This window comes from Fundulus heteroclitus, chromosome 3 (genome assembly GCF_011125445.2).
Source record: "Fundulus heteroclitus isolate FHET01 chromosome 3, MU-UCD_Fhet_4.1, whole genome shotgun sequence".
Taxonomy (NCBI): domain Eukaryota; kingdom Metazoa; phylum Chordata; class Actinopteri; order Cyprinodontiformes; family Fundulidae; genus Fundulus; species Fundulus heteroclitus.
The window spans coordinates 25,787,996-25,815,293 of NC_046363.1; the positions used below are offsets into that span (position 1 = coordinate 25,787,996).

Genomic DNA, 27,298 nt, shown 5'->3' on the forward strand with positions numbered 1-27,298 from the left:
AGTATGAAACGGTGAGAACTGATTGTTGTTCTAGCTTGCGTCAATAGATTAATAAATCATCAAACAGGGAATCTTTATTCTTGGACAATACACTTCTTTCAGCTGGATACAAAAAATATTTCTCTGGCGTATCTGTGGCTCTGGACCTAGGATCTTAACAATAAAAGGAATTACTACTATAAAATGTTTTGCGTGTTCAAAATTGTGGTTGATGGTATCAGTTAATATTGAATATTAATTAATTAATTTGAAGTTTTGTCTCAGTCAAGTGTCTTTACAGAAGCTATGTTTTGGTCGCTCAAATTGTACATTTTGACAGAGAGTGTGTACTCCCTACCTGCTTCAGTTATAATCTATACCTGTCTTAAATGATCAAAGTCAAGACGCATTAGTATGTGTGTTTTTTTTTTTTTTTTTTTTATTTCGACAGAGTTGTTTGACAGATTTAACATTACTTTGAGTTTCACAGATAGTTAAGTTGCCTGCTAAGGACGCAGCGGAGAATTATTGGAACGTTGCCCCGTATGGCTACGTCACTCACATGCGACGGTGCTGCCGTCGTTGGCTCCAGTTGCAAACTAGAGCATCGCATCTCGGCGCATCGGCGTTTTGATTGTTTGTTTTGACACGGAGTTCGCTGAAACAACAAGCCGCAGCGGGAGAGGAAGGCGAGTTCAGGTAATTCTTTAAAGCTGATTCGTAACTGCAAACGATTTATTGGGGGGAGTAGTTCGCTATTGTGGGGGGTTTCCAAACGTTGAAAAGGAGGCGCAGCAAGCGGGGGACGGGAAATGGTGCAGAGAGCGGAGCCGAGCTAGCAGGATGGCTAACGTTAGCTTGGAGGAGGACCGACGTTCATTTGGCTGCTGCGAGCTTTTGGCTCTTTTTGAATTGTTAATCTTTCGTATATAAACAGCTTATTGTGTGCTGGAAGTTTTTAAACGTGCGTCCTGGTGACCTGTAAATATTAAAGTGGAAACTTTATGCACAGTTGGTGATTAAAGGCATCTACAAAAACATCAAAGGCAATATTGCTGGATTATATAATGTGTGCATTCATGTTAGTTAAAAAAAAAAAAGAAGATACCTAGCGCACTGAAACAACCGATCAGGCACATTATTATTGTTTTAGTGCATTTAACCAGTGTTGACTGCCTTTGATCCACCTGGGATGGTTTAGTTTGAACAGGATTTAACGAAAATCATCGCAAATGGAATTAAATATTGTGATTTATGTCAAAGCGCGGCAGTTGTCAGGCTATTTTATTTATTATTTTTTTTAGTTTAGCAATACTACACACAGCAATCAGTTTAAAAACTTGTATTACATTGACAGGTAAAGCTTGAACAGAATAATTTTACACTCATTCTATTAAATTCAGTTTATGTTGTGAGAACTCTTTAATTCAATTGATCAAAACATTCAAAAAGGCCGATTTTAAGGCTTTGCTGAGGAGGTGTGTAGTCAACAAAACCCATTATGTGTGGGTCTTTATACAAAGCAAGTTGGATTATGATGATATTGCAACAGTCTCTCTGCGGCCTTTAATATCTTGGACTCCATCGTCTGTCCCAGGCGTGGATACCTGCTGAAATAGACTCCATTCCGTTGGCTGGATTTCTGCATTCGTGTGTTCCCATGGCAGGTTCCCATGGCATGTTCAGGCCATTTTGCCCCTGGCCGTTTCGTGCGGTCGTTTTTCTGTACAGGACGTTTCATATCGACCACGTGTCTGTGCATGCACGTCAGGGGGCGTTTCTGCGTGCTTTGGCAACCGCTTACTTGGATTCAAAGAAATTATCTGCCTTTGCGTGTTATAGTGGATGACGTGCGTGACTTTTAATTCGGGAGGGGGGCTGGGTTCGAACCCAGGTTGCGTCAGGAATGACACCGGGGATTAAAGAACTTTGTCGAGTTTGTGTGCAACTTGTAATGACTTGATGTGGTCGCTCCCCGAATAAAGGTTTAGCCCAAATAATCATAATTACTTATAATCTACCTCGAATAAAGCCGTTGTTCTGTAAACAAAAGCCGCAGCATTTCGATTTCATAACTTCTGGCGTTCAGCGCGCGACACGCCGGGAGATCAAAGGGACTGAATATGGTCCGCGTCTCCGCGAGCCATGAAACAACCACGTGTCTCGTTTGAAACACATTACCTCGTTTTCTGGGTCGACCCCAACCCCCCCGATTGTTTAAATCAACCGTGAGACCCTGAGCTCAGGTGGTGCCGTCCTCTTCCTTTGTGTATTTGTGTGTCCAGGGGAGGGAGGGGGGACTCTGATCACGTGACCAGCAGCCGAAACCTAACTTTTACTGAGAAGAGAAAACGAAACTTAACTCCTTCTTCGGCCTCTGAGCCCCTTTCCTTTCCGTTTCTCCCCATGTTCCAGGAGCGCATGGTGCAACCTCGCCGTAATACATGCAGTATTTATAAGCGGGCTTTGGAGGGCTGCGGACGGGACTTCACTGATCTGACTCTGAGATGATCCAGCGTGGTTCACGTTTTATTATTGCTACCTAACGTCGGGATTTCATTTGTCTGCCGCTTCTGCGTTTAGTTTGGCCTTTTAACCATAGCATTTTTCTTCTTTTAAAATCTTTATTGAATCTTAGTACCTTGAGGGTTGGAAGACTTCAAGACCAGCAAGCCTGAACTTGAGTCTCCTTATAATCATCATCTTCTTCCTTTTTTTTTTTGATCGTCTTAAGGTGAGATTCATAATCATTTGCTAGCGCAAGGCCCGGAGCACATACGGCATGGGTCTGATGGAGGCGGGTTGATTCATCACTACTGTTAACAAAGTTGGCCTGTTGTAAACAAAGGCAGCTGTAATCTCGGAAAAAATACATAGTTGCACTGCAAAAAGGGAACTAAAGGTAAGTAGAATTTTCTTGAAATTAGTGTATTTTTCCTTGATTTGAGCAACTAAATGAGACCATTTGTCAATGGAATGAGTATTTTTACCCATAAAATAAGACAATTAGATATCCTGCACTTGAAATAAGATGATGGAGATGAGTTGTCCCTATTTTAAGTGCAAAAATCTTATTCCATTGGCAAATAGTCTTATTTACCTGCTGAAATCAAGCAAAAATGCACAAATTTCAAGAACATTTTACTTACTTTGAGTTCCGTTTTTGCAGTTTAGTATTTTATTTTTTATCTTTTTGTGGCTGTCACATGTTGCTTTGCATCAGAATCAAAATGAGTCATCTCCAGCCCATGTTTGGTTGCCAGCCCCCTGTCGCTCCTTGTTACTCTCCGATGAACCAACATTGCATTGCGCTCCGTTAATGGGCGCCTGCTCAGCCCCTCGCTGACCGGGGCCGGAGGCGACGGGGCCTGACTCAGTATCGGGTTTCTTCTTGTTGTCTCTGTGGCGGATGCGGACATCAGTGAGCGTTGTCAGGTATGACACTCGATGCAGAATTGATCTAAAAATCGGAACGGCGTAACCCGAGCTTCAGATCATGATCCCCGGTTGTATGTTTGGAGGTAGGGAATTAAAATATGTGTACACAGAAGGAAAAGCTGCCGTATTTTCTGCTTGGTTGCATTGACCCTCCGAAACAGATTTCGTTGCCCAGCATTAGTTTGTGAAGCCAGAAATAATACAGAGCAGCTACAAGAAGTTTTGAATTATTAATCCCTTAGCTTTTATCCTGGGATTACCTTTCAGCGTGACACAATGATCGCACGTCCCTCTGCAGTATCCTTGCAAGACCTACTGTGTTGTAACCCTGAAAGTAAACGCAGCAGAGACAAACTGCTCCACATACCTTTTCCCGCTGTCTGCCTGTACCTTCTCAGATTCTCCACGTTGTTGTGTGCTGCGTTTCAGGGACAACAGCGGTGTCCTTGGAGTATATGTTGTCCAAGGACGCTTAAGCAGGCTAAAGGGTCGCTCGCTGACGTGACGGGTTTCTTTTAACCTTTCTACTTGTTATCGCTGTTCTAACTTTGGCTTTGTTTTTGTGCTTCCAGCGTGCGTCCTCCCTGACCCAAGGTTCCATCTTTCGGGTTTCCCGTTGGAGTGTGAGTGCTTGCCGTGATCCTCAAGCTGAACTGAGAGCTGCTTCGGCCCCCCCCTTTTTTAGCTCAACCCCTGCGCTATGAGCAGAGGTAGAGGAGGGCCATACAAAGAACATTACAATAGGCATCCACCTCCCCACCCGCAGGCCAAGGAGAACTACTACAGACCTGGTCAGGGCCCAATCTTTCATAGAGCCGGCCCAGAGCGAATCCCAAATCTAAATTACTACAACCGTACTGGAGTGCAGCCGCCGCCTCCTCTGCTCCAATCTGCTCCCCCTGTACAAGGTCACACTGGAGTGGTTGCTGCTTCCGACTACGTACATAACCAGGGTCAGGGTGGCAGTCCAGCCCCAAACTCCTTCCTTTGTAAACAAATTGAATTTCTAAGAGGACAGAGCTCTGAGGCACCAAAGTTCAGGTCCAGCATTCAAGGAGGGGAGACCGCATCCAGCAGGCCGCCTAGTTTTCCGTACCAGTCGCAGCCGGGCTATAGTAGGTATCCAAACCCAAGCAGCAGCCCAAGAGGCCGAGGGAGCTACTGGCCAAACCAGAGTTCACCATACGCTTCGAGTCCAGGAGCATCTCGGGGGGCCCTGGGACCTCGTTTCCAGAATCAAAGCCAGTTTCAAGGCAAAGCCAGCAACAGTCAGTCTTTCAGCAGACAATGTTGGCCCCAGATAGACTCTGTGTGTGATCGCTTTCAGAGTTTGTCTCTTCAACAGCATCGGTCCAAGCGAGGTAGAGAGAGGTTTGACAGATATTCTTCACCCATCAGCTCGGCAGATTCGAGATCAGAACGACTTAACATCACCCTTACGCCGGACATACAGGAGCGGGTGCACCGGGCTTTGGCCGCTTTGAAGCCGGGCGATAGTATCTGTGCTAGAGTGTTAGCCAAAAGACTTCATTTGCCCAAAAAGACAGTCAACAAGGCTCTCTACTCGTTGGAGCGCTCACAACAAGCTTTTAAGCAAGGACTACTGCCTCCTCTGTGGAGTCTGCACAGAGCTGAAGGGGATCAGGTCTCTGATAGTAAAAGTTCAGCCTCCTATCAGTGCGCTGGTACAGGACACCCACAAACGACTGAAACCGAGCTTGACCCAGATAAGGAAAACAAGGCACAGGTCAAAGAAGAGGACCCTGACACAGAATCCAGTTCGTCTTACAGCTCGTCTTCAGAGTCCGAGGACTCCGAAGACTCAGAAGAAGCTCCGACACCGACAGAAAGTCAGAACGACTCCAAAGATCATCCAAGCATAACCCGCTTCTTGGATCAGGACGCTAACCATCCCGTCATGGCACACCACAAAGAGAATATTTTAAAGTACCTTCTAGACTCCGGAGAGGCAACAGCTCTCTCTATAGCCAAAAATCTGGGTCTTAAAAACGCCAAGCACGTCAACCCCACCCTTTACGCTTTGGAGAAGCAAGGCGAAGTCGATAGAAACAATGACGTTAATCCTCCTACATGGAGCCTATCAGCCCACCGCAAAGAGAGGATGGAAAGGAGCCTGAGAATTGCAAAGAGCGCCCCGGCTATTGGGGGTCAGATGGAGATGGACATAAAGATGGAGGATGGCGGAGCGTCCATCTTTCTACCATCAGCCACTCCACCTATACCAGGCCTCGAGCCTTTGCCGCTGCTAGAGGATCTGCTGCAAGAGCAAAGTCAAGACATGGTACATTAAGTTACATCCTTGTTTTTTTTTTTTTTTTTTAAGGAATATTCCAGGGTTTCTATAGTGAGGTTCTGTTGAAAGGTTAAGAGCTCTTTTGCCATAAAATTTTTCATTCAATTTAATTTTATTTATATAGCGCCAATTCATGAAACATGTCATCTCGAGGCACTTTACAAAGTCAAAATGAATCAGATTATACAGATTGGTCAAAAATGTCCTATATAAGGGAACCAGTTGATTGCTTCAAAGTCCCAACAAGCAGCATTCCCTTCTGGAGAAGCGTAGAGCCACAGGAAGAGTCATCTGCATTGTACATGGCTTTGCTGCAATCCCTCATACTGAGCAAGCATAAAGCGACAGTGGGAAGAAAAAACACCCATTAACAGGAAGGAAAACCTCCAGCAGAACCGGGCTCAGTATGAACGGTCATCTGCCTCGACCGACTGGGGGTTAGAGAAGACAGAGCAGAGACACAAAAAGAGAGACAAAAAGCACAGAAGCACACATTAATCCTGTAATCTGTTCTATATTAGATGGTAGTAGCGGGTGATCTGTTTTCTCTGGATGATGTCTCAGATAACAGAACGCCAGACCAGATGTACCTACTATGAAGAAGGAAAAAAAAGAGAGAGAGAACAAAAAGTTATAAGCAGAAATGATGACAAGCAATGCATAATTGAAGAACAGTAGAACTCGATAGAGTGAGAAAAACAGATCCTGATGTCCTCCAGTAGCCTAAGCCCATAGAAGCACATCCCCATAGGTAGGTCAGGGCAACATAAGCCACTCTAGTTATAAGCTTTGTCAAAAAGGAAAGTTTTAAAATTAGTCTTAAAAGTAGACAGGGTCTTAAAAGTAGACAGGGTAGGCAGGTTACACAGGGCCATCTTCATTAAGAGTAACCACTGATAATTTGATCCAGGAGAACCTTAGTCTTTTACTTCTTGCCAATTTTTTACTTGATTTTAAAAACTAAAACCCTAGCTCGATTTCCCCCGTTTTCTCATTTTAGCAGCCACTCGTGAGCCTGTGTGAAGACAAATACTCCAGCGAGCAACCGTGGGCCTCTGACAACATCCCAGACTACCTGAATGCCATCCGGAGGGAGACCGATGCTAAGAAAATGGCAGAGCAGCAGAGCGGTGCTGATGTGGGAACTGTTGCTGTGTCTGTGGCTGCACCACCTCCTCAAAACCTGTGGGCCAAGTTACAGGAAGTGAGGCTGAAGAATCCCGTCAGCGGCCTGATGGAGTATGCCCAGTATCTGGGCCAAAACTGCGAGTTCCTGCTCCTCGACCAGTCGGGACCCTCTCATGACCCGAGGTTAGTCAGTCGACGTTTTAGTTACGCATGTTGCTCAATGCAAGGATAATTCTGTTAATTACTTGAAAAAACGTGAGTTAAATTTATCTCAATTGATGATCTTTATCGTCAGCAGCGATGTGAGGTTCATCATTTCAGTTTTGTGTTTGCTTTTTGAAGTAGCTCTATGGAGCGAAAGCCTGCCTTAATAAAGCGCCACCAAGAATGAAAATACCTTAATCATTATTCAACCCTGGCACTTTTTGTAAAAGATTTATCTTCAGGTAATCATAAATTCAGGAGTCCGGTCTGGGAAGAAACATAAAAGACATTTTCTTTATTTTTTTTCTTCTATTTTCTAAAAGAAAGAAAAATTATGCACGTTGAGTGCTGTGGATGTTTTTATTTGTTAGGTTAACGGACATTTGTTGTATGATTAACCACGTCACACCTCAGTATTTAGGTTTTTTTAATTAATGCATGTTCAAAAAGACCAATTTCTCTCCAAAATTCAGTTTGAACTGGATATAAGGTTATCAGACTAGTTGTTAAAAAGCTATATTTGTCAGTTTTTACAAACAAAATTAAATAGTATCAAAGTTAGGAAAAATGTGAGTTTAATAAAGTAGCATTTATTATAATATCCCAATCCTTTTTGGCAAATGCAAGATTTACTGTTTTAAAATAAAGCTAGTTGTAGTTAGTCCAGATGCCATTAATTCTGACATAGCACGATACCGCGCTTCGGCACTGTACTGTTTTGGGATTTGTGGAACTTATAGATAGGAATACTATTTAAGCAATTCAACATGATCATTTTGTACTCAGACTGCTGTTTGAAAAACTGCTAAAATAGTTTAAATCTGAGTCTGGGAAACGTTTTTAAATGCTAAATGTGTTCTAACCACTGAGCTATATAATACACTGAAGTGCTAATCACCGTCTGTTTGAACGAGTCGCTTTGAAGCTACCAGCCGCCATATTGGTACTCCCTATTTCCCCCCAGTAACTAGGGAATATGTGCGCTACAGCATCGAATAACGAGGATTTTCTCATGTTCAGGGGGGGCTTAAAACTTTTAAAATGTCAAATGTCATATAGTTTTATGTTATGTTCTAAAAATATCAAGTACTGAGAAAGTCATGTGCTGAAATATTTTGCATTTTATTAATTTAAATATATATGTTTAACATTTATAAATATATAAATAACAATATACAAAAACATATATTTACATATGTGTATACATATATATACATATATACATATACACATACTTATATATACATGTGTGTATATATATATATATATATATATATATATATATATATATATATATATATATATATATATATATATATATTTAATATGAATAACATGTAAAATATTTCAGCACCTAATTTCCTAGTAGTTGATAGAGTTAGTACATCCACTGACTGTAAAATTACCTGTGAAACGTTTTCACACAGCCAGAAAACTGCTTGTTGTTACAACCAAATCCTATGGGATTCTGTGGGAGTAGGGAGTAGCAAGATGGCGGCCAGTGACTTCAGTTTTTCGGCAAAATCAGCACTCCAGTGTATTATATAGCTCAGTGGTTCTAACCCTGTTGGTTGACAGATCGGTGCCCAACCTGTGCATGTTTTATTTGTTTCTGCTCCGGTTAGGTTTCGTATGCAGGTGATGCTGAACGGGAAGCTGTTTCCCGTCGCAGAGGCTTCCAGTAAGAAGGTTGCTAAAAAGGATGCTGCTGCAGCTGCCCTGCGCGTACTCAGCGGAGAGACGCCGGACGCGGCGGAGGAGGGAAATGCTACCGCCGTTGAACAAAGGTTGGATTTGCCTCCAGACACCAACGTGAGTTTTTTATTTTTTTATTTTTTTTGCTCTTAAAATAAGTTATTTTAATATAAAATATAAAAAGAATTGGCCCTGGATTTTGAAGACATTAAAGAATGGTACTTATAAATGGAATGTTTTGTAATTTTTTTTCCCCACCCCCCCTTCTCATCAACAGGTTTCAGTTGAAAATGTAGGAGGGACCTTTGGGTCTAACAATGTGGAAGGATCAGCTGAGGGCCCTCGTCAGCCTCTGGCCCGCTCCCTGCCTGGTGGGAAGAATCCCGTGTCTGTCCTCATGGAGTACAGCCAGCGCAGCGGAAACTCCATTGAATTCATCAACACTGGGCAGGCGGGCCCACCACATGACCCAAGGTTCTGCCTCCTTCATCTCTATTAGAAGCCGATATTGTTATGCTGGATCCCCCCCCCCACCCGCACATTACGTGTCTGGAGGCGAACTTCCTCTGTAGCTGCACATTTCCGCCTCAGGAGCGCCTATCCGTTAAATATACCCATAATACGTTAGTCATCTGACAAATACAATACTATCTTTGTCCATCTTGTCTTTTTTGTTTAATCCATCCCTTTAAGCAGTCTTCTAGGCCGAGAGACTCATCCCTACTTGTATTTTCCTCTCACTGCGTAGAAAAAACTAGTTTCATAAGCTGTACACTTACCGTGACCATAAGTCTTTATATCTTGAACCTAAACAAGCAGGGGTATTACGTGCTCCTGGTTGCACCTTTTTAACCTTCTCTGTTCTATTTTCAGGTTCATGTTCAGGGTGAAGGTTGGGGAGACGCTGTTTGCTGAGGCCTCGGCTCCGAGCAAGAAGGCGGCCCGTCAGCTGGCGGCGGAGGAGGCGGTTAAAGAATTAATGGCTGATGGAAAGCTGCAGGTCAACAAGGTAACTAACAAAAAGAGGATGTTAAGAAGCTCTTATTATTGTGCGTTTTAACCCTGTCAGGGTTCTGCACACAAGCTGCTTCTCTTTAGTCCACACAAACCTAGTAGGACCTGTATGTACAAACAGAACCTCGCTGAAAGTATTTATACTATGTGCACATTTGGCAGCGTCAACTCCACAAACTTTGATGCATCGCGTTGCAGTTTTGTGCGATAGGCCAACACAAAGAAGTGGATAATTGTGTATTACGTGGAAAACAATCTACAATTTTAAAGAAAAAGTAGGCTTAAGAAGAACAACAACAGACAGGTCAGGAATAAAGTTGTTGATGAGAAGTTTAAAGCAGGTTTAGATTGTAAAACAGTACCTCAAGCTCTGAACATTCCACAGACTACAGCTTAATCTAAAATGAAAGGTGCATTGCATGACAGCGAACTAACATAGACACAGAGCTCCACCTAAACGCACAGGTTGGGCAAGGGAAGCCAAGCATTAACTGGAAAAACGCCCAAGAGGAATTAGTGAGATCTTCCACTTGGCAGAACGGTGTTTCAACAGGATAGTAAATAGTTGTGCCTTTTGCTAAATCTGGCCTCTTCTAAAGAATAAGAGGAAAGTAGTTGAAAGAAAGCCATATGAAAATCATTTTTTGCATTTAGCCTCAAGCCATGCAGAGGACGCAGCAAACGTGTTGAGAATGGTTTAAAGTTTTATGCAAATCGCTGTGTGTGTGATGGTGGTTGCTAGTCGGAGCCGTTGGAAATGTGGATAGAGCTGAATCCAAGGATTTACTAGAAGAAAACCCATTTGAGGCTGCAAAAGCTGAGTTTGAGGTTAATTTGACGTAAGCCCAAAGACTTGCAGCTGTTATAGCAGAGGTAGGGGGCTCTATAAGATATTTACCCAATATAAATGCACGCTTCTCAGATTGTTAAAATCTTGAAAACCAAGCATAGTTTTTCTTCTACTTTAAAATGATGCACTGCTTCATCGTCTGTCACAAAAATCTAAATAAAATACATTGACGCTCTGAAATTGTGCAATAGCAAATTGTGAAAGGGGCATAAATACAATACAAAAGGCCCTGAATGCTCTTTATTTACTCTATATATGCTAAACAGAGTAAAACAAAGTATATGGTCAAATCTGTTCCCCATCCTGACTCTTTGGCGTCTCTGCCTCGCCCCTCTCTTCCAGCCTCAGTTGCCTCTCGGTCCGTCCAGTGATTCAGATGGAGGTGCTTCCAGGGCAACCTGTCCTTCTTTGCCTCCTCTAACTGCAAGTGAGTTACAAGCAGCCCATGAGGCAGGGGTCGGGGACCTCATCAACCACCTGAACAACAACGCCGTGTCAGGTCTGTTGGAGTATGCAAGAGCCCGGGGCTTTGCTGCCGAGATCCGCCTGGTGAGCCAGTCTGGACCCCCGCATGATCCTAAGTAAGTTTGAACTTCTTTGGTTTCAAGTTCTAAAACTTTTTACTTGCTTAAGACAAAAATCTCAATTAATTGTTTGTTTATAGGTCTAGACTTAGATATCCTTATTTCTTGTTGTTATTGTGATTGCCTCTTCCCACCCGCTCAGGTTTACCTACCAGGCCAAGCTGGGCGGTCGCTGGTTTCCTCCAGTTTGTGCCTCCAACAAGAAACAGGGAAAGCAGGAAGCAGCAGATGCGGCACTGCGGGTTTTGATTGGAGAAGCTGAGAAGGCAGCGCGTACTGGAGAGCTTATCCCAACTGAGGTATCCACTATTAAAACACACCAATTATACAAAGGCTGGTTAAAAAAGTCTCCAGCTTCACAAGAGTTGTTATTGACTCAACATTCGGCTAAAAGCAGCACATAATGGAAGATAGAAACAGTTCAATCAAACATAACATAAAGTTATTGTATTAATCAACAAAACCTGACTGGGGAAAACTGACAAACTGTTAATTTGTTGTCACTAAAGAGATTGTTAAAACGTTTTGAACTGTGGTTCTGTTAAAAAAAATGTTTCTTCTTTTCTTGGGGGGAGGGGGGTGTACATTAGGGTTGGGAATTGAAAAGATTTTCACGATTCCGATTCCTTTATCGATTCTGTGAAACGATTCGATTCCTTTTCGATTCCAATTTGGGGAAAAAAGGAGAACAAACAGTTTGATGAGGAGCATCAACTTTGTTTACTTAACTATCACACGAGCTTACAAACTAACAAGGTCAAGATGTCCACAGCAAATGTGCAACTGGAGTAACAAATATCTTTGTTTAAATAAAAAAAGGAATATAAGAACAAACTTAAATACAGTAGATGAGTTGTTTAGAATACAAGAAAATGTAAGTTTGTTGTGACAGTTGCTTATTAATCTCTCTTTAGATAACCTCAGTCATCTAAATCTAAAGGAGTAGCCATACGTTTAATGAAAAAGCATTACTGTACAGTTTTGGGAAATAAACTCATCTCCCCCTGATTTAAATAAACGAGCGCCACCTTTCTCTCGCTCCCTGAACTGTGGAGCAACTTCGTATCATGTTTCGTTACATCCATTGCAATAGCTAGAATCATGTAAGAATTCCAGCTACCAGTAACTTAGTTCTAATTAAACATGCTACCAATGAAGGGCTGGATTAATGAGAAAGGCACACTCCCTTAATAACCCCAAAGAGAGTTAGGAAATGCTAGTTCCAGAAATGGCATATAATTTACTAGGAACCAGCCAGTGATGTAAAACTAGCTACTTACCACCAGAGTTGCCTTCCATGCTGGTCGTAACTTTAGTCTCTGTCCGGTAAGAATCAAAAACACGGTATTCATTAAATTGTATGCCATGTTGTGTTGGATCTATTTCCTCCCGCGGATGTATATGCCATTTTGCAATGATTGCAAAGCGCCTCGTTGCCATATTTCTCTTCCTTAAAATGAAACCAAACTTTCGACCGCTTCCCCCGATGGGGCGGCATTTTTTTTGTTTGGTTTTTCGCCTGGTCACGTCGTACTTGCTTACTGAATGCCGTGTGCGTAACTTGAGTAAAAAAACGTGACGTAACTTGCGTAACTTGCTCAGAGCCGCAGCACAACGGAATCGAAAAGAGAATCGTTAATCGAGCTGCGAAACGGTGCCACGGAATTGAAAAACACGGAACCAGTTCTGAACAGGAACCGGTTTTCGAATCCCTAGGGTACATGCATGCTTGTTGGCATCTGATGGTATAAAAATAGGCTTTTATGGATAAATATACTATTGTAATCAGCATAGAGATGAAATTTTCTATACTTTATAATACATCCATAATTTCACCACATAAAAAGAATAGGCCCATGCATTGAACCCTGTGGTACTCCGCAAGTGTCCCGGAAGCTGGAAGATTTATCCCCAACATGAACAAACTGGAATCTGCCACACAAACCAGCAAACTGCTGTTTCCATGAACCCTGCAGCGCGTTTGAGCTTTGGTGGGTTAATATTGTGATCAGCTGTATCAAAAGCAGCAGGAAACTGCAAATCAGCCGAAACACTGAGTTCCTTTAAGTAAAGACTGAAAACCCACCTGTTTAGAGTTGCATTTGGCCCATAATAACAGGACAACTAACCAACATATTTGATGTGTATTGATGTTTTCACTTGATACGATTTAGTATCAAGTGAAAACATCACAACCGGTGACTGTTTTGACGTATTTATGATGTTTTTATGTTTTCATGATGTAAAGCACTTTGAACCGCCTTTCTACTGAATTGTACTATACAGATAAACTTGACTGAGATCTAACAGGACAAGTACAAACAGGAGTCGATTATCTGAGGCCACGAGAATATAATTAACGACTCACACCAGTGCAGTTTCAGTGGTATCAGAGCTCTGAAGCGTGACGTAAACTCATCAAGTAAATTAGAACCCTAACAACAATAGATATATTACCGGTTAAGCAACTATTGGCGTTTCTACAAAGTGAAAAACGCCCAGAGAGTATTTGCCACAGGTAAGATAAAAGCTGCGTAACACTTTTCAGCAGAACATCGCTTTAATATATCTAAATAAATCCTTTTAACATCACAAACAAATGACGGTAGATTGTACAACCGTGCCACATTTTTGCAGTTTACAGGGAACCACAAGACATGGCCAAACTACAGACTTTTAACTCAAACCATTTAACTCAATTCAATTTATTTATATAGCGACAATTCACAACACAAGTCATCTCAAGGCGCTTTACAGTCAATTAAAGCAAATACAGATTTGTCAAAAAGTTTCCTATCTAAGGAAACCCAGCAGATTGCACCGAATCTTGACAAGCAGCATTCACTCCTCATGAAAGAGCGTAGAGCCACAGGGAGAGTCGTCTGCATTGTTGATGGCTTTGCAGCAATTCCTCATACTGAGCATGCATGAAGCGACAGTGGAGAGGAAAATTCCCCTTTAACAGGGAGGAAAACCTCCAGCAGAACCAGGCTCAGTATGAACGGTCATCTGCTTCGACTGACTGGTGGTTAGAGAAGACAGAGCAGAGACACAAAAAGCACAGAAGCACACGTTGATCCAGGAATCCTTTCTATGTTAGAGGGTAATGTAGGGCTGGGCAATATGGCTTAAAAAAAATCTCTGATTTTATTATATCAAATCCAATTCACTGATTTTTTTCCCCCTCCTTTTCATTTCACCAATTTTTTAAAATAAATGATGCTAAAAACTGGCTTTTATGTCAAACATTTCATCTGGGAGTTGACCTGAATTCAAAGTGCAACTAAATACAAGCTGTGAGACATGCTTGTGAAATTACATGGCGGCCCTGCCAATGAACATATAACTAAATGTTTGCCACTAGTGGTGTTACACAATGAGCTAGGAACAGGTTTCACTTCATTTGTGTAACTTCAGACCAAGTCAATTAAATTGCCTTGTATTATGGTAAAAAAAACTATATTTACTATATTTTAACAATATATTTTCATAAAGGTATATTCAGCATTGCATGCTTTTCTCTTCATGGAAGCCCAGTGAGTGCATTGGCAAAATGAAATCCAGATTTTTCCAAAAATTTAAATCTTAAAAAATTGTAAATTTGAATGAAATTGTCAGATGATCTGCCCCCCTGGATGGTGTCACAGAACACCATACCAGATATACCTACTATGAGGAGAAAAAGACAGAGAACATAGCTAAAATAACAACAAATAATGCAAAATTGGAGAACAGTAGGAGAACTCAGTAGAGTGAGAGAAATAGATCTTCCTGTCCTCCAGCAACCTAAGCCTAAAGCAGCACAACTACAGAGATAGCTCAGGATAACCTAAGCCACTCAGAAACTGTTTGAGGAAAAATGTGGCTGTAAGAAAATTCTGAATGGTCGCGTTCGCCGATCATTTAAATGTTTGTGAAATCAAATCGAAGAAAAAACATCAGTAGAACTCTGGGCTATGTTTAATAGTGAAATTAAGAGAATTTCCACACGCACAATGCAAAGGGAACTCAAGGGATTGGGACTGAACAGCTGTGTAGCCTTAAGAAAACCATTACTCAGTGAGGCTGACCTGGGTAATGGACTTCAATTTGCTAAAGAGCATGAAAATTGGACTGTGGAGTAGGGCAAAAAAAATATATCACATTTGCAATATCTTTGCAGTTCTTTAAAAAAAAAAGACAATTTCCAAATTGCAGAGGTATGCAATATTTGGCTATGTAGGATGAGACGCGTCCTTTAGGTGTTGGTAATTTGTTTGAAGTGGGTTGCCTCCACATAGAAGGGAAAATAGTTGCACCAGTGAGATAATCTAATTCTTTATATTAGTTTATATAATCAATACTTTTTTTTTTACCAAAGACTTTCAGGAATCTCAATATAGCATTAAGTACCGGTCAAACAGCTTAATACATAGCCTTATTTGTTGGTTGCACTTTATGTTCAACAAGGTTTGATGCCCAATTCCAAAAAAAGGTAAAAAACAAAGCAACTGGACTTGTTTTCCGTAGTTGAAGACGTTTCGCTTTCTCTCCAGGAAGCTTTCTCAATTCAAGAAGTCTGGAGTAATGTGGAGTAACAAGCTTTATACAATTGGCAAACAAAGGCCTTGTAATGTCTTAGATAACATGCAAATTCAACAGAAACAGGTCCACCCCTTAGTAATGGGCGGTCGTTAAAGCCATTAAGCCAGCAGATTGGACCGAAACTGGTCCACTCCTCTGTAACGAGGAGTCGTTAGGGTCGTTATTGGCCTGGCTTAAAGGAACAATGTTTTGATCACCCGAATGAGGATGAGAGTTAAGGTGATGATTGGCCGGAATTAATCCTATAGCTGTATTGTAAGTTTTTGAGAGTTGGAACCTAAGGCCTCCTCCTCTGTTTAAGGTTGTTTTTTCTCTCTTAACGTAGAAGGCTTCCTTCACTCCCCTTTCAAACCATCTGTCTTCTTTGTCAAAAATGTACAACTTATTTCAAGTTCAGCGATCATTTTTACAGACAGAAGCATGGTTGTGCCATGGGATCTCCAGTGTCACCAATTGTAGCCAATCTTTACATGGAAGAAATGGAAAAGAGAGCTTTGGGAACCTTCAGAGGAACACCACCAAGCCACTGGTTTAGATTTGTGGATGACACCTTTTGTCAAAATCCAGTTAAGAGGTGGAAGCTTTCACAAGACACATCAACTCTGTGGACAACAACATCAAGTTTACTCGAGAGGATGCCAACGACAACAAGCTACCTTTTCTCGACTGTTTGGTGAACATGGAAGGAGATGGAAACCTCAACATTGAAGTGTATAGGAAACCCACCCACACAGACCAATATCTTCTTTTTGACTCACACCACCCACTGGAGCACAAACTTTCTGTCATCAGAACCTCACAACACCGGGCCGAGCATGTCCCAACTAAAACAGAAGGGAAGCACAAGGAACAGAAACACATCAAAGATGCCCTCCAAACCTGTGGGTACCCTAACTGGGCTTTTGTCAAATCAGCAAGAAAATCCAAAAGACCCGCTGCAGAACATAATGGTGAGAAGAATAAACGCAAAAACATCGTCATCCCATATGTTGCTGGAGTCTCTGAAAAACTCAAGAGGATTTTCTCCAAACACAAAATCCCAGTACATTTCAAACCAAACAGGACCCTCAGACAGAGGCTGGTGCATCCCAAGGACAAAACCCCCAAACCTAAGATGAGCGGAGTGGTGTCTGCAGCTCAGTGCAGTGAGGAATGTTCTGATCTTTATATTGGAGAAACCAAACAACCTCTCCACAGACGCATGGCTCAACACAGGAGAGCTACCTCCTCAGGACAAGACTTTGCTGTCCACCTACACCTTAAGGACAAAGGACACTCTTTTGAGGACCAAAATGTTCACATTTTGGACAAAGAAGACAGATGGTTTGAAAGGGGTGTGAAGGAAGCCATCTACGTTAAGAGAGAAAAACCAACCTTGAACAGAGGACATTCAGTCAACATGAATGTTAAAATCCCTCGTTATAATAACCTTGTCAGTGTTTAACACAAAATCAGTTAAGAAGTCTGAGAACTGATCTAAAAACTGAGAGCAAAGGCCTGGTGAACGAAAAAACAACAAACAGAAGAGGTTTTATTACTTTGCAGTTCGGATGAGGGAAACTAAGGGTTAAATGTTTAAAACAATTGTAGTTGTTAATTGACCTGGGACTAATTAATAAATTAGACTGAAAGATGGTTGCTGCTCCTCGTCCCGCAGTTGTGGGAATGTCGAAATTTAATTATAGGGAGTGGACTCATTTATACGTTATACTTTAGTATGAATGAGTCAACTCCCATTTTATGGTTCAAGTTGAGTCACATTCATTTTTATGATTTGCTCCTTTTAGATCCGTTTTTAATCCGTTCAGTTTTGGCCGTGGGAAAGACACCGTCTCAATAGGTTGATGGGTGGGTAACAGTACAGAAGCTGCAGAGAGGTGTGTTAAACTGCGGCTCTGCTTCCTGGTCTGGACCCTGGGCTGTCAGCAGCTTCTGTGGTTGGATCCTCTTATTTTGGGGAACCGTTTAGTTTATTATGTCTCGTCTCAGATGGAAAGTTTGGAAGGGCTTCTTTGCCAGGCTACATTATTATTTTGCCTTGTTAGATAAGAATTGTTTTATTTTCAGTCAGAAGGGGGTAGTTTTGTTTTGGCCTTGGAGACTCCAACATTTACCTAATGCCTGTTGGCTTGCTGTAAATAAACTGCTGTCTAATGTGGTTCAGAAATCACTTTTTAGTTTTTTGTTTTTCATGCCTACCTGATTGCACCATAGGGAAACGCATTTCTTTCTGTCCCGGGATCTGCACTGTAAATGAATGAATCGAATTCACACGAGACGCGAAAGGAGTGTGAATAACCTGAAAATAACTTGATTCGTTACTCATTCAGCGTTGAAGCAGCTTGTTGTTGTGCCTCCTCTACACGAGACTTGAACTATATGTAGAAAAACGTGGAAAACGCCTGCTTCATTTCTGTCTTTGCAGCTCCCGGTAAGCGGCAGCACTTTGCACGACCAGATAGCCATGTTGAGCCACCAGCGCTTCAACGCCCTGACCACGCGCATCCAGCACAGCCTTCTGGGACGCAAGATTCTGGCCACCATCGTCATGAGGAGAGGGGAGGGACTGGGAACGGTCGTCAGCCTTGGAACCGGTAAATTCAGGACATATAACAATAGCTGGGTCGCTTAAAAGCGAAGGTTCACTTGCAATGTTGCCGGTTTTATTAGTTATTGTTTTTTTTTTTCTTTGCTTAAAGGCATGCAGTGTAACACATAAAACAGAACTGGGTCACAGAAGAACTCAGGCGTTGGGTGACACCAAATGTGTTTTTTTTTTTTCTCTTTTCTATTAGGAAATCGTTGTGTGAAAGGGGAGGAGCTGAGCCTTAAAGGGGAGACTGTAAATGACTGCCATGCAGAAATCATCTCCAGGAGGGGATTTATTCGGTAGGAATTTGACACCATGCTCCTTTTATTGATGTTTCTCCCTCTTTTCTAAAAATACGCTCTCCTCTCCCAGAACCAGCCTGCATGACTTTATTTTGGGCTGCAACCCGCCGTCTCCTTTCTTCTCAGGTTTCTGTACAACGAGCTGCTCAAGCACTGCGACGGAGCCGACGACAGCATTTTTGAGCCCGCAGAGGAGAACAAACTCAAGATCAAATCTGACATTACGTTTCACCTCTACATCAGGTTGGGCCGTCCTCCTCCACCTTTTAATTTAGATAAGTTTGTGCTTCAGTCTGAACGCGTCTCATTTTGGCTTGTGTCGTTTGTTCATGTTGTTTCTGTTCTTTCTTCCATAGCACAGCACCTTGCGGGGATGGAGCTCTGTTCGATAAGTCGTGCAGTGAGACGGGAGATGAAAACCAGGGCCACAAGCCTCTTTTTGAGAATGCAAAGCAGGGCAAACTGCGCACTAAAGTGGAGAACGGTCAGACAAATGTTTCAAACAAAACCGTCTAAGTTGGACACTACAGTGGATATAAAGGAAGTCGGCACTAGTTGAAACACCAGTTATTATGTGACGTTAAAAAAAACAAGACCAGGATAAATAGTTTCTGAATTATTTCCACCAGTAATGAGAGACAAACCCTGCACAGCAAAAACAAAATAAAAATAAGTAAAATTTTCTTGAAATGAGTATATCTGTCCTTGATTTGAGCACGTAAATAAGATGATTTGCCAATGGAATGAGTATTTTTGCACTTAAAATAGGAACAACTCATCTCCATCATCTTATTCCAAGAGCAGTATATCTAATTATCTTATTTTAGGGGTCAAAATGCTAATTCCATTGGCAGATCATCTTATTTACCTGCTCAAATCAAGGACAAATACACTCATTTCAAGAAAATTGTACTTATTTTTAGTTCTGCTTTTGCAGTGTGAAAACATGCTGATATCTTTTAAAGGTCAAATTATTTGTGGTTGCATAAATGCTCACATTTTTAAACAAATTATTTGATTTTCTTGCATCACTCTGTTTGGGAAGGACTCATTAGTATGGCATAGGTTGCCGATATCTGTCCGTTCTTGTTTGCAGAAAAACTTTAAATCTGTCATTTTCAGTCATGTAGAGGCTCCATGACTTTATTCTTCCTCTGGTCAAGTTGATTTATATTTTGTGCTGAAAGATGAGGTTCATATGCAGCTTTCAAGCAGAACCCAGAAGGTTTTGCCCCCATCGACTGTTCCATCCACTGACCTCTAGAAGAGAGTTACTTTCTCAGACTCAGGTCACGTTACGATGCACAGTCGAAGTCACTTCATCAGTGGATTGCATAATGGCTTCGGTCATCCAGTGCCACACCACTTTCCCTTGGACCTCTGTGATTTGATCCACTGTGAGGCTTGGTCCTGTGTAGTGGGTGTTCTGTGGTTGGATCCTCTTGTTGTTGGGAACCGTTTAGTTTATAATCTCGTCTCAGATGGGACGTTTAGAAGAGCTTCTCTGCCATTTTCTCCTAGTTTTCTCCTGCTTTGTGGCCATCCAGGAAGGCTAAGGTGTGTTGTTCCTTTACTTCGTTAGACAAGAGTTGTTTTATTTTAAGTCAAAATGGGGTCGTTTTGTTCGTTCCTTTAGCCTCGGAGATTCCAACATTTATTGCCTCCCCTTTCTGATTTTTTTTTTTTTTTTTCCCGAGGTGTGTAAAATCCTGAGCATGTTCAAATTACTACGCTAAGTCTTTTTTTATTTCAGTAGTTTTGAGTTGTTGGATTCTGGGTTTATTCTATACATTTTGTGTTGCAACATGTGCTTCCTAGACCTCCATTCTAAGGATTTATTTATTGTGGTCCCCAGTTCTAGCTAGAGAAACACAGTCCCTCAGCAGGATTCTTTCACCTCCATGCTTCTCTGTGGGCTCTCTGCTCCTCCAGTGATGCTCAGAGTTGTATTTGTGCCAAACCTACTTCTTTGGAGTAGTGGCCAGAATATTAAACCTTGGTTTCAACCGACCATAATGCGTTTCAAACATGGTTTTAGGAGATTTCTGCTTTGTTTGTTTTTTTGCACAATTTAAGCTTGCTTGGATGTTTTTGAAAAGCCTTCTACGTTTTAATGGTCAGTCACATGTTTTACACGGCAAGCAGAACCTCCTGCAGCTCCTGTTGTTTCTGTAGGCCTCTCAGCAGCCTCGCTGGCCAGTTTTCTTATTTATTTCATCTGTTTCGGTCGCATGTCCAGTTCCTTCTAATGTATCTATCGCACCATGTTTCCTCCACTGCATGATTGTTTTCAGTTTTATAGCTTAGAAATCTCTTCTGGCACTCTTCTCCTGACTGCTACCTTTTCCTTCGGTGCTTTGGAGGCTGTTGGCCATGACCAAGACCATAACTTCTTCTCAGAGATAAAACTAAGTAAACGGCAGAAAGCAGCTGACCTGCCCTAGAACAGCTGAAGTTTATTTGGGATTAATCAGATTGTCGGTTTATTCTTGACCTCTGTTCAACATGACTCTGAATGCGTGGGTTAATTCTGAACACAGAGGCATTCCCAGGTAGAAAAGTATTTTTTTACTTTTTATTTTTCTCCCTAAAATGTTTCAGTTCGTCTTGAGCTGGAAAGGTTATAGGTCAAACTAAAAGGTGGACGAAAAAAGTATCCTGGTGTCCTGTTTTCCGTCACACAAACCTGCCATTTAAACATACATCTGCCCTTTTTTTTTTTATATCTACTGTTTGTGACAAATTATTTCTTTTTATGTTGAAGTAATTGGTCCTGCTCCTAATGTGTTTGGACGAGATAAAGCTTCCCTCTTGCCGTTTCCAGGCGAGGGGACCATCCCAGTGGAGTCGAGTGCCATTGTCCCCACCTGGGACGGCATCCAGCACGGTGAGAGGCTGCGGACCATGAGCTGCAGTGATAAGATCCTGCGCTGGAACGTGCTGGGCCTGCAGGGGGCACTGCTCTCTCATTTCTTGCATCCCATCTACCTGAAGTCCATCACGCTGGGTAAGTCATGCTGGACGATAATTGTCAATATCTCTGACAAGTATTTATGCAATTTAGTGTGGGTATAATGGGATTACTCCCATGCTGACAGATTCATGTCTCACATCACTTCAGGCTATCTGTACAGCCACGGTCACCTGACGCGGGCGGTCTGCTGCCGACTGGCCAGAGACGGCGAAGCCTTCGCCCAGAGTCTCCCTCCTCCCTTCACTCTGAACCACCCTGAGGTTAGCGCGCGCACGCTCTGTTCTCAAAGTCAGGACATGCACATAAATCAGAAACATGGAGGCCGGTCTCGCTAAATTAATAAATTAAGCTGCCAACAGTCCTATTTGTGCCTGCACAGCTGTTTTTCATTGTTCGTCGTGAGTAAATGGGCCTCATCCATCAATTAACAACAAGCAGAAGGGTTCCTGTTGCGCTGCCAGCCAAAAAATGTCCAGAATCCAGTAGCTGTCAGTGATACTCATCCCCTGTATCCTTCTGTTGGTTAGGCCTGTCATACACATCAGCTGTGCTGTAATGGGCATCACTACCATCCCACATTTATTGGCAGCCATGAAAAATATTTCAAAATGACTTCAAATAAACTTTTTATTGCTGGAGCATAACGTTACATACATTTTTTTTGAAAACTACTCTGATTTTAGTACATTTATTAAATAGGATTGGGGTGTGCACGACGTTTTTACATGAAAAAAATCACATGTATCACATTTATTGGTATCCCTGCTCTTAATACTTATAGGACTGCCGCTAAATGTGTTTTTTTTGTCAATTATTATATTGACAAATTTTTAGAATACTGCACCATACCTTTATTTATAAAGCACTTTATTATAACGAAGGTAAAAAATGTGCTGTGCATATACAACTGAAAATAACAGCAAATTTAAAATAGGTAAAATACAGACTAACTAATAGACAATAAGATACCTAAAAACTGTTAAAATAGTGAAAAATAATAAAAGAATAATCAAATTTTCTAAATGATCTTATTCAGATATTTATTTTTCTTATCACAAATTTTGTTTCAATTGTTTACATCCCACAAAATAAAATGAAACGTGGTTTTGCTACTTTAAGCATGAATATGTATAAGATCACCCCGTGCAGCAGGACAACAATGAATACTATTAAATTCTCCATGTAAATGTATTTATAAACCTGTCACTATATTTATTGTACGTGTCACAGAGAAGACTCACAAAGCACTTCACAAGCAAAAATAAATGCACGTGCTCAATGTAAGAAAAATAACTTAAACAAATATAATAATTGAAAGAAAGTGCAGTTAGTTGAGATTTAGGAATGAAAATAAATTTTGACCTGACCTTATAATATTTGACATTCAGAATATTCATGGCTCGTTATGCTGGCATTTCTGAGAATGAACTGGAAATGAACAAACATAAGTCAGTTCAGTCAAAGTTCAGCTAAGAGAAAACAAATCTTAATATTTTGGTTCAAATGTAATCCAAGAGACTAAATTTGAGCTGTCTTGCAACGTAATCGATGACGTTGACGAATAGCAGCAGCTATACACACTGTGTAGAAGACGCCTTTTTGCTGGAGTGTACTCACTGAGGGACTTTTGATAATTCATCTTTACACAATCTCCAAAGTTCCTCCAGAGTCCCGGATCTGACGCTTTTCTCTTTTGCTCAGATTCATCGCGTGTTTCACGTCAGAGCCACCCAGAGGGTTTGATGCTGAAAAGCTGAGAGCTCCCAGTGGAGTTCAGGTTTAGGTTGGACAGGAAAGCTTTCTCCCGATCAACCAGTTGGCCTTTAGACGTCTAATAATTGTAATGGAGACTTTCTGCTTACTGTGTGTGGTGGCGAGAGAAAGATGCAACCGACCAATCGCCAGTGGCTTAGAGGACCGACCCAGTTTGTCGTGTCATATTTAAACCCCCAGTGGAACATGGAATATGAACATAGTAATGAAAGGTTCCTACAAACTTGCAGCTCAAAGACAAATAAAGCAAAAATCACAAAGTGTCCTGATGCATCTCAATAATCCAGGTAGAAAAATACAAAAAAAAAAGAAACAGAGTAGGCCCTATTTAGTTGTTTTTGTGAGAATCACAAGGGTTTTAATTATTTATTTTATGTTAGGACCCTCACCACATCCGCTCTACTGAATGAATGTACTTAAACTATACTTTCTTTTTCTTCTTTATGTCAGTGTGATATTGGGCTGCTGCAATAAGGAACACGTTTACTTTAAGCCCATTTATACATTTTTACCCATGATGCTAACAAAATATTTTTCACTGTTAGAATCAGCTGACTTGCATTAAACGACTTTCGACCCAAAACGTTTTCTTTGTTTCTTCCCCCGCACCACGCGGCTGAATCATAGGTGGGCAGAGTGAGCGTGTACGACTCCACCAGACACACGGGCAAGACCAAGGAGTCCAGCGTGAACTGGAGCTTTCCAGACCAGCACAACGTAGAGGTGCTGGACGGGACCAAAGGAACGATAGACGGGTACGTGTTACACTGCTGCTGTTTCTCCACACTGTAGAAGTCATATTTAATGCAGCTAATCAGTCATACATTTTATTTATATATATATATATATATATATATATATATATATATATATATATATATATATATATATATATATATATATATATATATATATAATTACTATTAAGACGAGCCAGTAAATAATGGTTAAATGGGAGAGGGGGGGGGGGGGAACTATACAAAAGATAATTGCCTTATCTTGCCTCTAGTATTATTTGATGTATGCTTTCAGTAATAGCAGCGAGCTGTTTTTATTTTACCAAGAGCAAGTTAATATTTTTTCCTCTATTTAATTTAATAAAGGGTCTTATATGAACAATACATCTATATTTCTGGCTGCTAAGGATGGATACTATGAGCGTAAAATTTTATCCCAATATTTTTTACAATCACAATTTTAAAAAATGCAGATTCATCACAATATTTTGGCTGTAGGTTTACCACTGTATTCAATCAGAACTTAACAAAAACAACGATAAAAACTGGCTCAGTTACAATAAGTAATGTAACTGTGCTAACATTCCCATCCATACTGTGCATTTTGGGCCTTTGCAAACCGTGATTACTGTTTATAATTAATATTACGAGGTTACTAAGTCTTTTAAAACACTACAGACATTGCCCGTCCCCGCTGTACTTTAAATAGCTGCTATGGTAGAACTAGTTGTCTGTTTGTACTATCGTTCAAGTCACTTTCTCTGCATTTAAAGGTAGACGTCACTGCCATTATTGGGATCCTTACTGGGATTTGTAAAATATTGGCCACATAGAGCAAACATTAAAGCCATGATACCACCACCGTGTAGCAGTACTGGGATAAGAATCTCACGGTGAAAAGCTCCAAATTCATGATTCAATTCAATTCAATTCAATTTTATTTATATAGCGCCAATTCATGAAACATGTCATCTCAAGGCACTTTACAAAATCAAGTTCAATCATATTATACAGATTGGGTCAGATTATACAGATTGGTCAAAAATGTCCTATATAAGGAAACCAGTTGATTGCATCAAAGTCCCGACAAGCAGCATTCACTCCTGGAGAAGCGTAGAGCCACAGGGAGAGTCGTCTGCATTGTCCCTCATACTGAGCAAGCATGAAGCGACAGTGGAAAGAAAAACCACCCATTAACGGGAAGGAAAACCTCCAGCAGAACCAGGCTCAGTATGAACGGTCATCTGCCTCGACCGACTGGAGGTTAGAGAAGACAGAGCAGAGACACAACAAGAGAGACAAAAAAGCACAGAAGCTCACATTGATCTAGTAATCTGTTCTACATTAGATGGTAGTAGCGAGTGAGCCGTCTTCTCTGGATGATGTCACAGTTAACAGAACGTCAGGCCAGGTGTACCTACTATGAAGAAAAAGAGAGAGAACAAAAAGTTAAAAGCTGAAATGACAACAGTCATTTCAATGTAATGCAATGCAAAACTGGAGAACAGTAGAAATCAGTAGAGTGAGAAAAATAGGCCCTGATGTCCTCCAGTAGCCTAGGCCTATAGCAGCATCATGTTGCTCATACAAACCATCATTTTGTTTTCCTCTCATTCATCCGTAAACTACATTAGTTTTTGTCTACATGATTATTAAGGAAGCTTAATTTGTTAGAGGTTACCCTGGATTCATGCACTCTCTCTAGAAATTTGAGTTAACTGTGTTGAATTAAATGGCAGAGCACAATAGTTTAGATGCTTTATTTACCTTCAAAACTCTAGTCCACAGCATGACACTACCAGCATGTTTAGTTTATGTAGAACTTTTGACTTTTGTGTATAACGTGTTTTCCACAACTAACAAGCTGGGTGTTACATCGCTCTCCGTCAATCCGTAACTAAACAATCCTGAAATGTCTCCCCCTTCAGGAACAAACAGGCCATGTCCCGCGTGTCCAAGTCCAACCTGTTCTGCCTGTTCCGCTCTCTGTGCCAGAGGCGCGGCCGCACAGACCTCCTCTCTCTGTCCTGCTACTCGCAGGCCAAGATGTCGGCCGTGCCCTTCCAACTTGCCAAGAAACGGTTCTTTGAAGCCGTCTGCCTCCACGGCTACGGAGCCTGGATCGGCAAGCCGCTGGAGGAGAAGAGCTTTGAATCGTGGGAGGGAACCGGAAACAACGGGGGCAACGTCCATCTGGGATACGGGAACAGTAAAAACGGAGGGGTGGTTGAGTACAATCAAGCCGAGGCGTAGATCCGTTCAGAGGGTTTTTTTCATTTAAAAAAAAAATCTGATTCATCCGTGGGGAAACAGAAAAAAAAGGGTGAGATTAAGGGTGGGGGCGTTGTGGTTTGCAGACATAATGAAATAAAAGTACAATCAAACGGCGCACAGCGGGTGGCCAGAACTGTGTCTTCTGATGGAGGATGGTTAAAGGCTGCGGAGAGAGAGAGAGCGATAGAAAGGGACAGGACGAGTGAAGGGCAAAGCCCGAAGTATGAATGAGGTCACAGCTGACAGTACAGAGCTGGAGAGAGATCCACAGGCTGTACAGAGCGCTGTAAACACTACACGCAAAATAAACTTTCCGCAGTCAGTCAATCTCCATCGCTGTCAGCATTGCACGGCTCAACTTCAACAGTTTGTGAGTCTTTTTTTTCTTTACGGTCAAAACCTCTAATTAAATTTTCTGTCATTGGAGTGCAGGGCCTATTCTGTTTTTATTTTTCTTCTGTTGGAGCTGTTTTTGTAAAAACACACGTTTTCCTGTTTTAGTGGAAACCGCAAACAGCAAAGATTATTTTTGCGTATTAGATTGTGTGTGTCTATTTTCAACATGTGACGCTGTTGCATCCCGTCTCGTTGTGGCCAGACCCCAACCTGAGGATGATCCATCCTCGTCAGACCTACAGCAGCCACAACACGCAATTGTTTGATTTTTTTTTTTTTACAGTGATTTATTTGCAATGTGTGGATGTTGTTTAGATTTTAACCCTGGAAAAGAGCCGGATGTAACTTTAGGATGAAGTTTATGCCAAAACAATCTGAAATATTAACCGAACTGACCTATTAAAAATAAACTAATTAAAAATGACTTGGAAAGCTAGGATCAAAATAAAAGGCAATACAACC

General features: G+C 41.5%; 1 protein-coding gene across 1 annotated transcript; it reads left to right on the forward strand.

Annotated features, from left to right (window-relative positions):
* The first annotated feature begins 558 nt into the window (after positions 1 to 558).
* On the forward strand, positions 559 to 27,298 carry adar (adenosine deaminase RNA specific). The gene is made up of 16 exons (XM_021318122.2): positions 559 to 678; positions 3,990 to 5,719; positions 6,732 to 7,042; positions 8,689 to 8,875; positions 9,036 to 9,232; positions 9,632 to 9,767; positions 10,965 to 11,203; positions 11,349 to 11,505; positions 18,216 to 18,384; positions 18,586 to 18,679; positions 18,809 to 18,925; positions 19,039 to 19,166; positions 21,507 to 21,689; positions 21,804 to 21,916; positions 24,057 to 24,184; positions 26,095 to 27,298. The coding sequence occupies exons 2-16, from the start codon at positions 4,118 to 4,120 to the stop codon at positions 26,417 to 26,419; spliced, it is 4,086 nt and encodes a 1,361-aa protein (XP_021173797.2). The 5' UTR covers positions 559 to 678; positions 3,990 to 4,117; the 3' UTR covers positions 26,420 to 27,298.

Coding starts and splice junctions, on each gene's coding strand:
- adar (XM_021318122.2), top strand. CDS start 4,118: ATGAGCAGAGGTAGAGGAGGGCCATACAAAGAACATTACAATAGGCAT. Junction 9,233..9,631: donor GGCCCACCACATGACCCAAG/GTTCTGCCTCCT, acceptor TTCTATTTTCAG/GTTCATGTTCAGGGTGAAGG. Junction 18,385..18,585: donor GGTCGTCAGCCTTGGAACCG/GTAAATTCAGGA, acceptor CTTTTCTATTAG/GAAATCGTTGTGTGAAAGGG.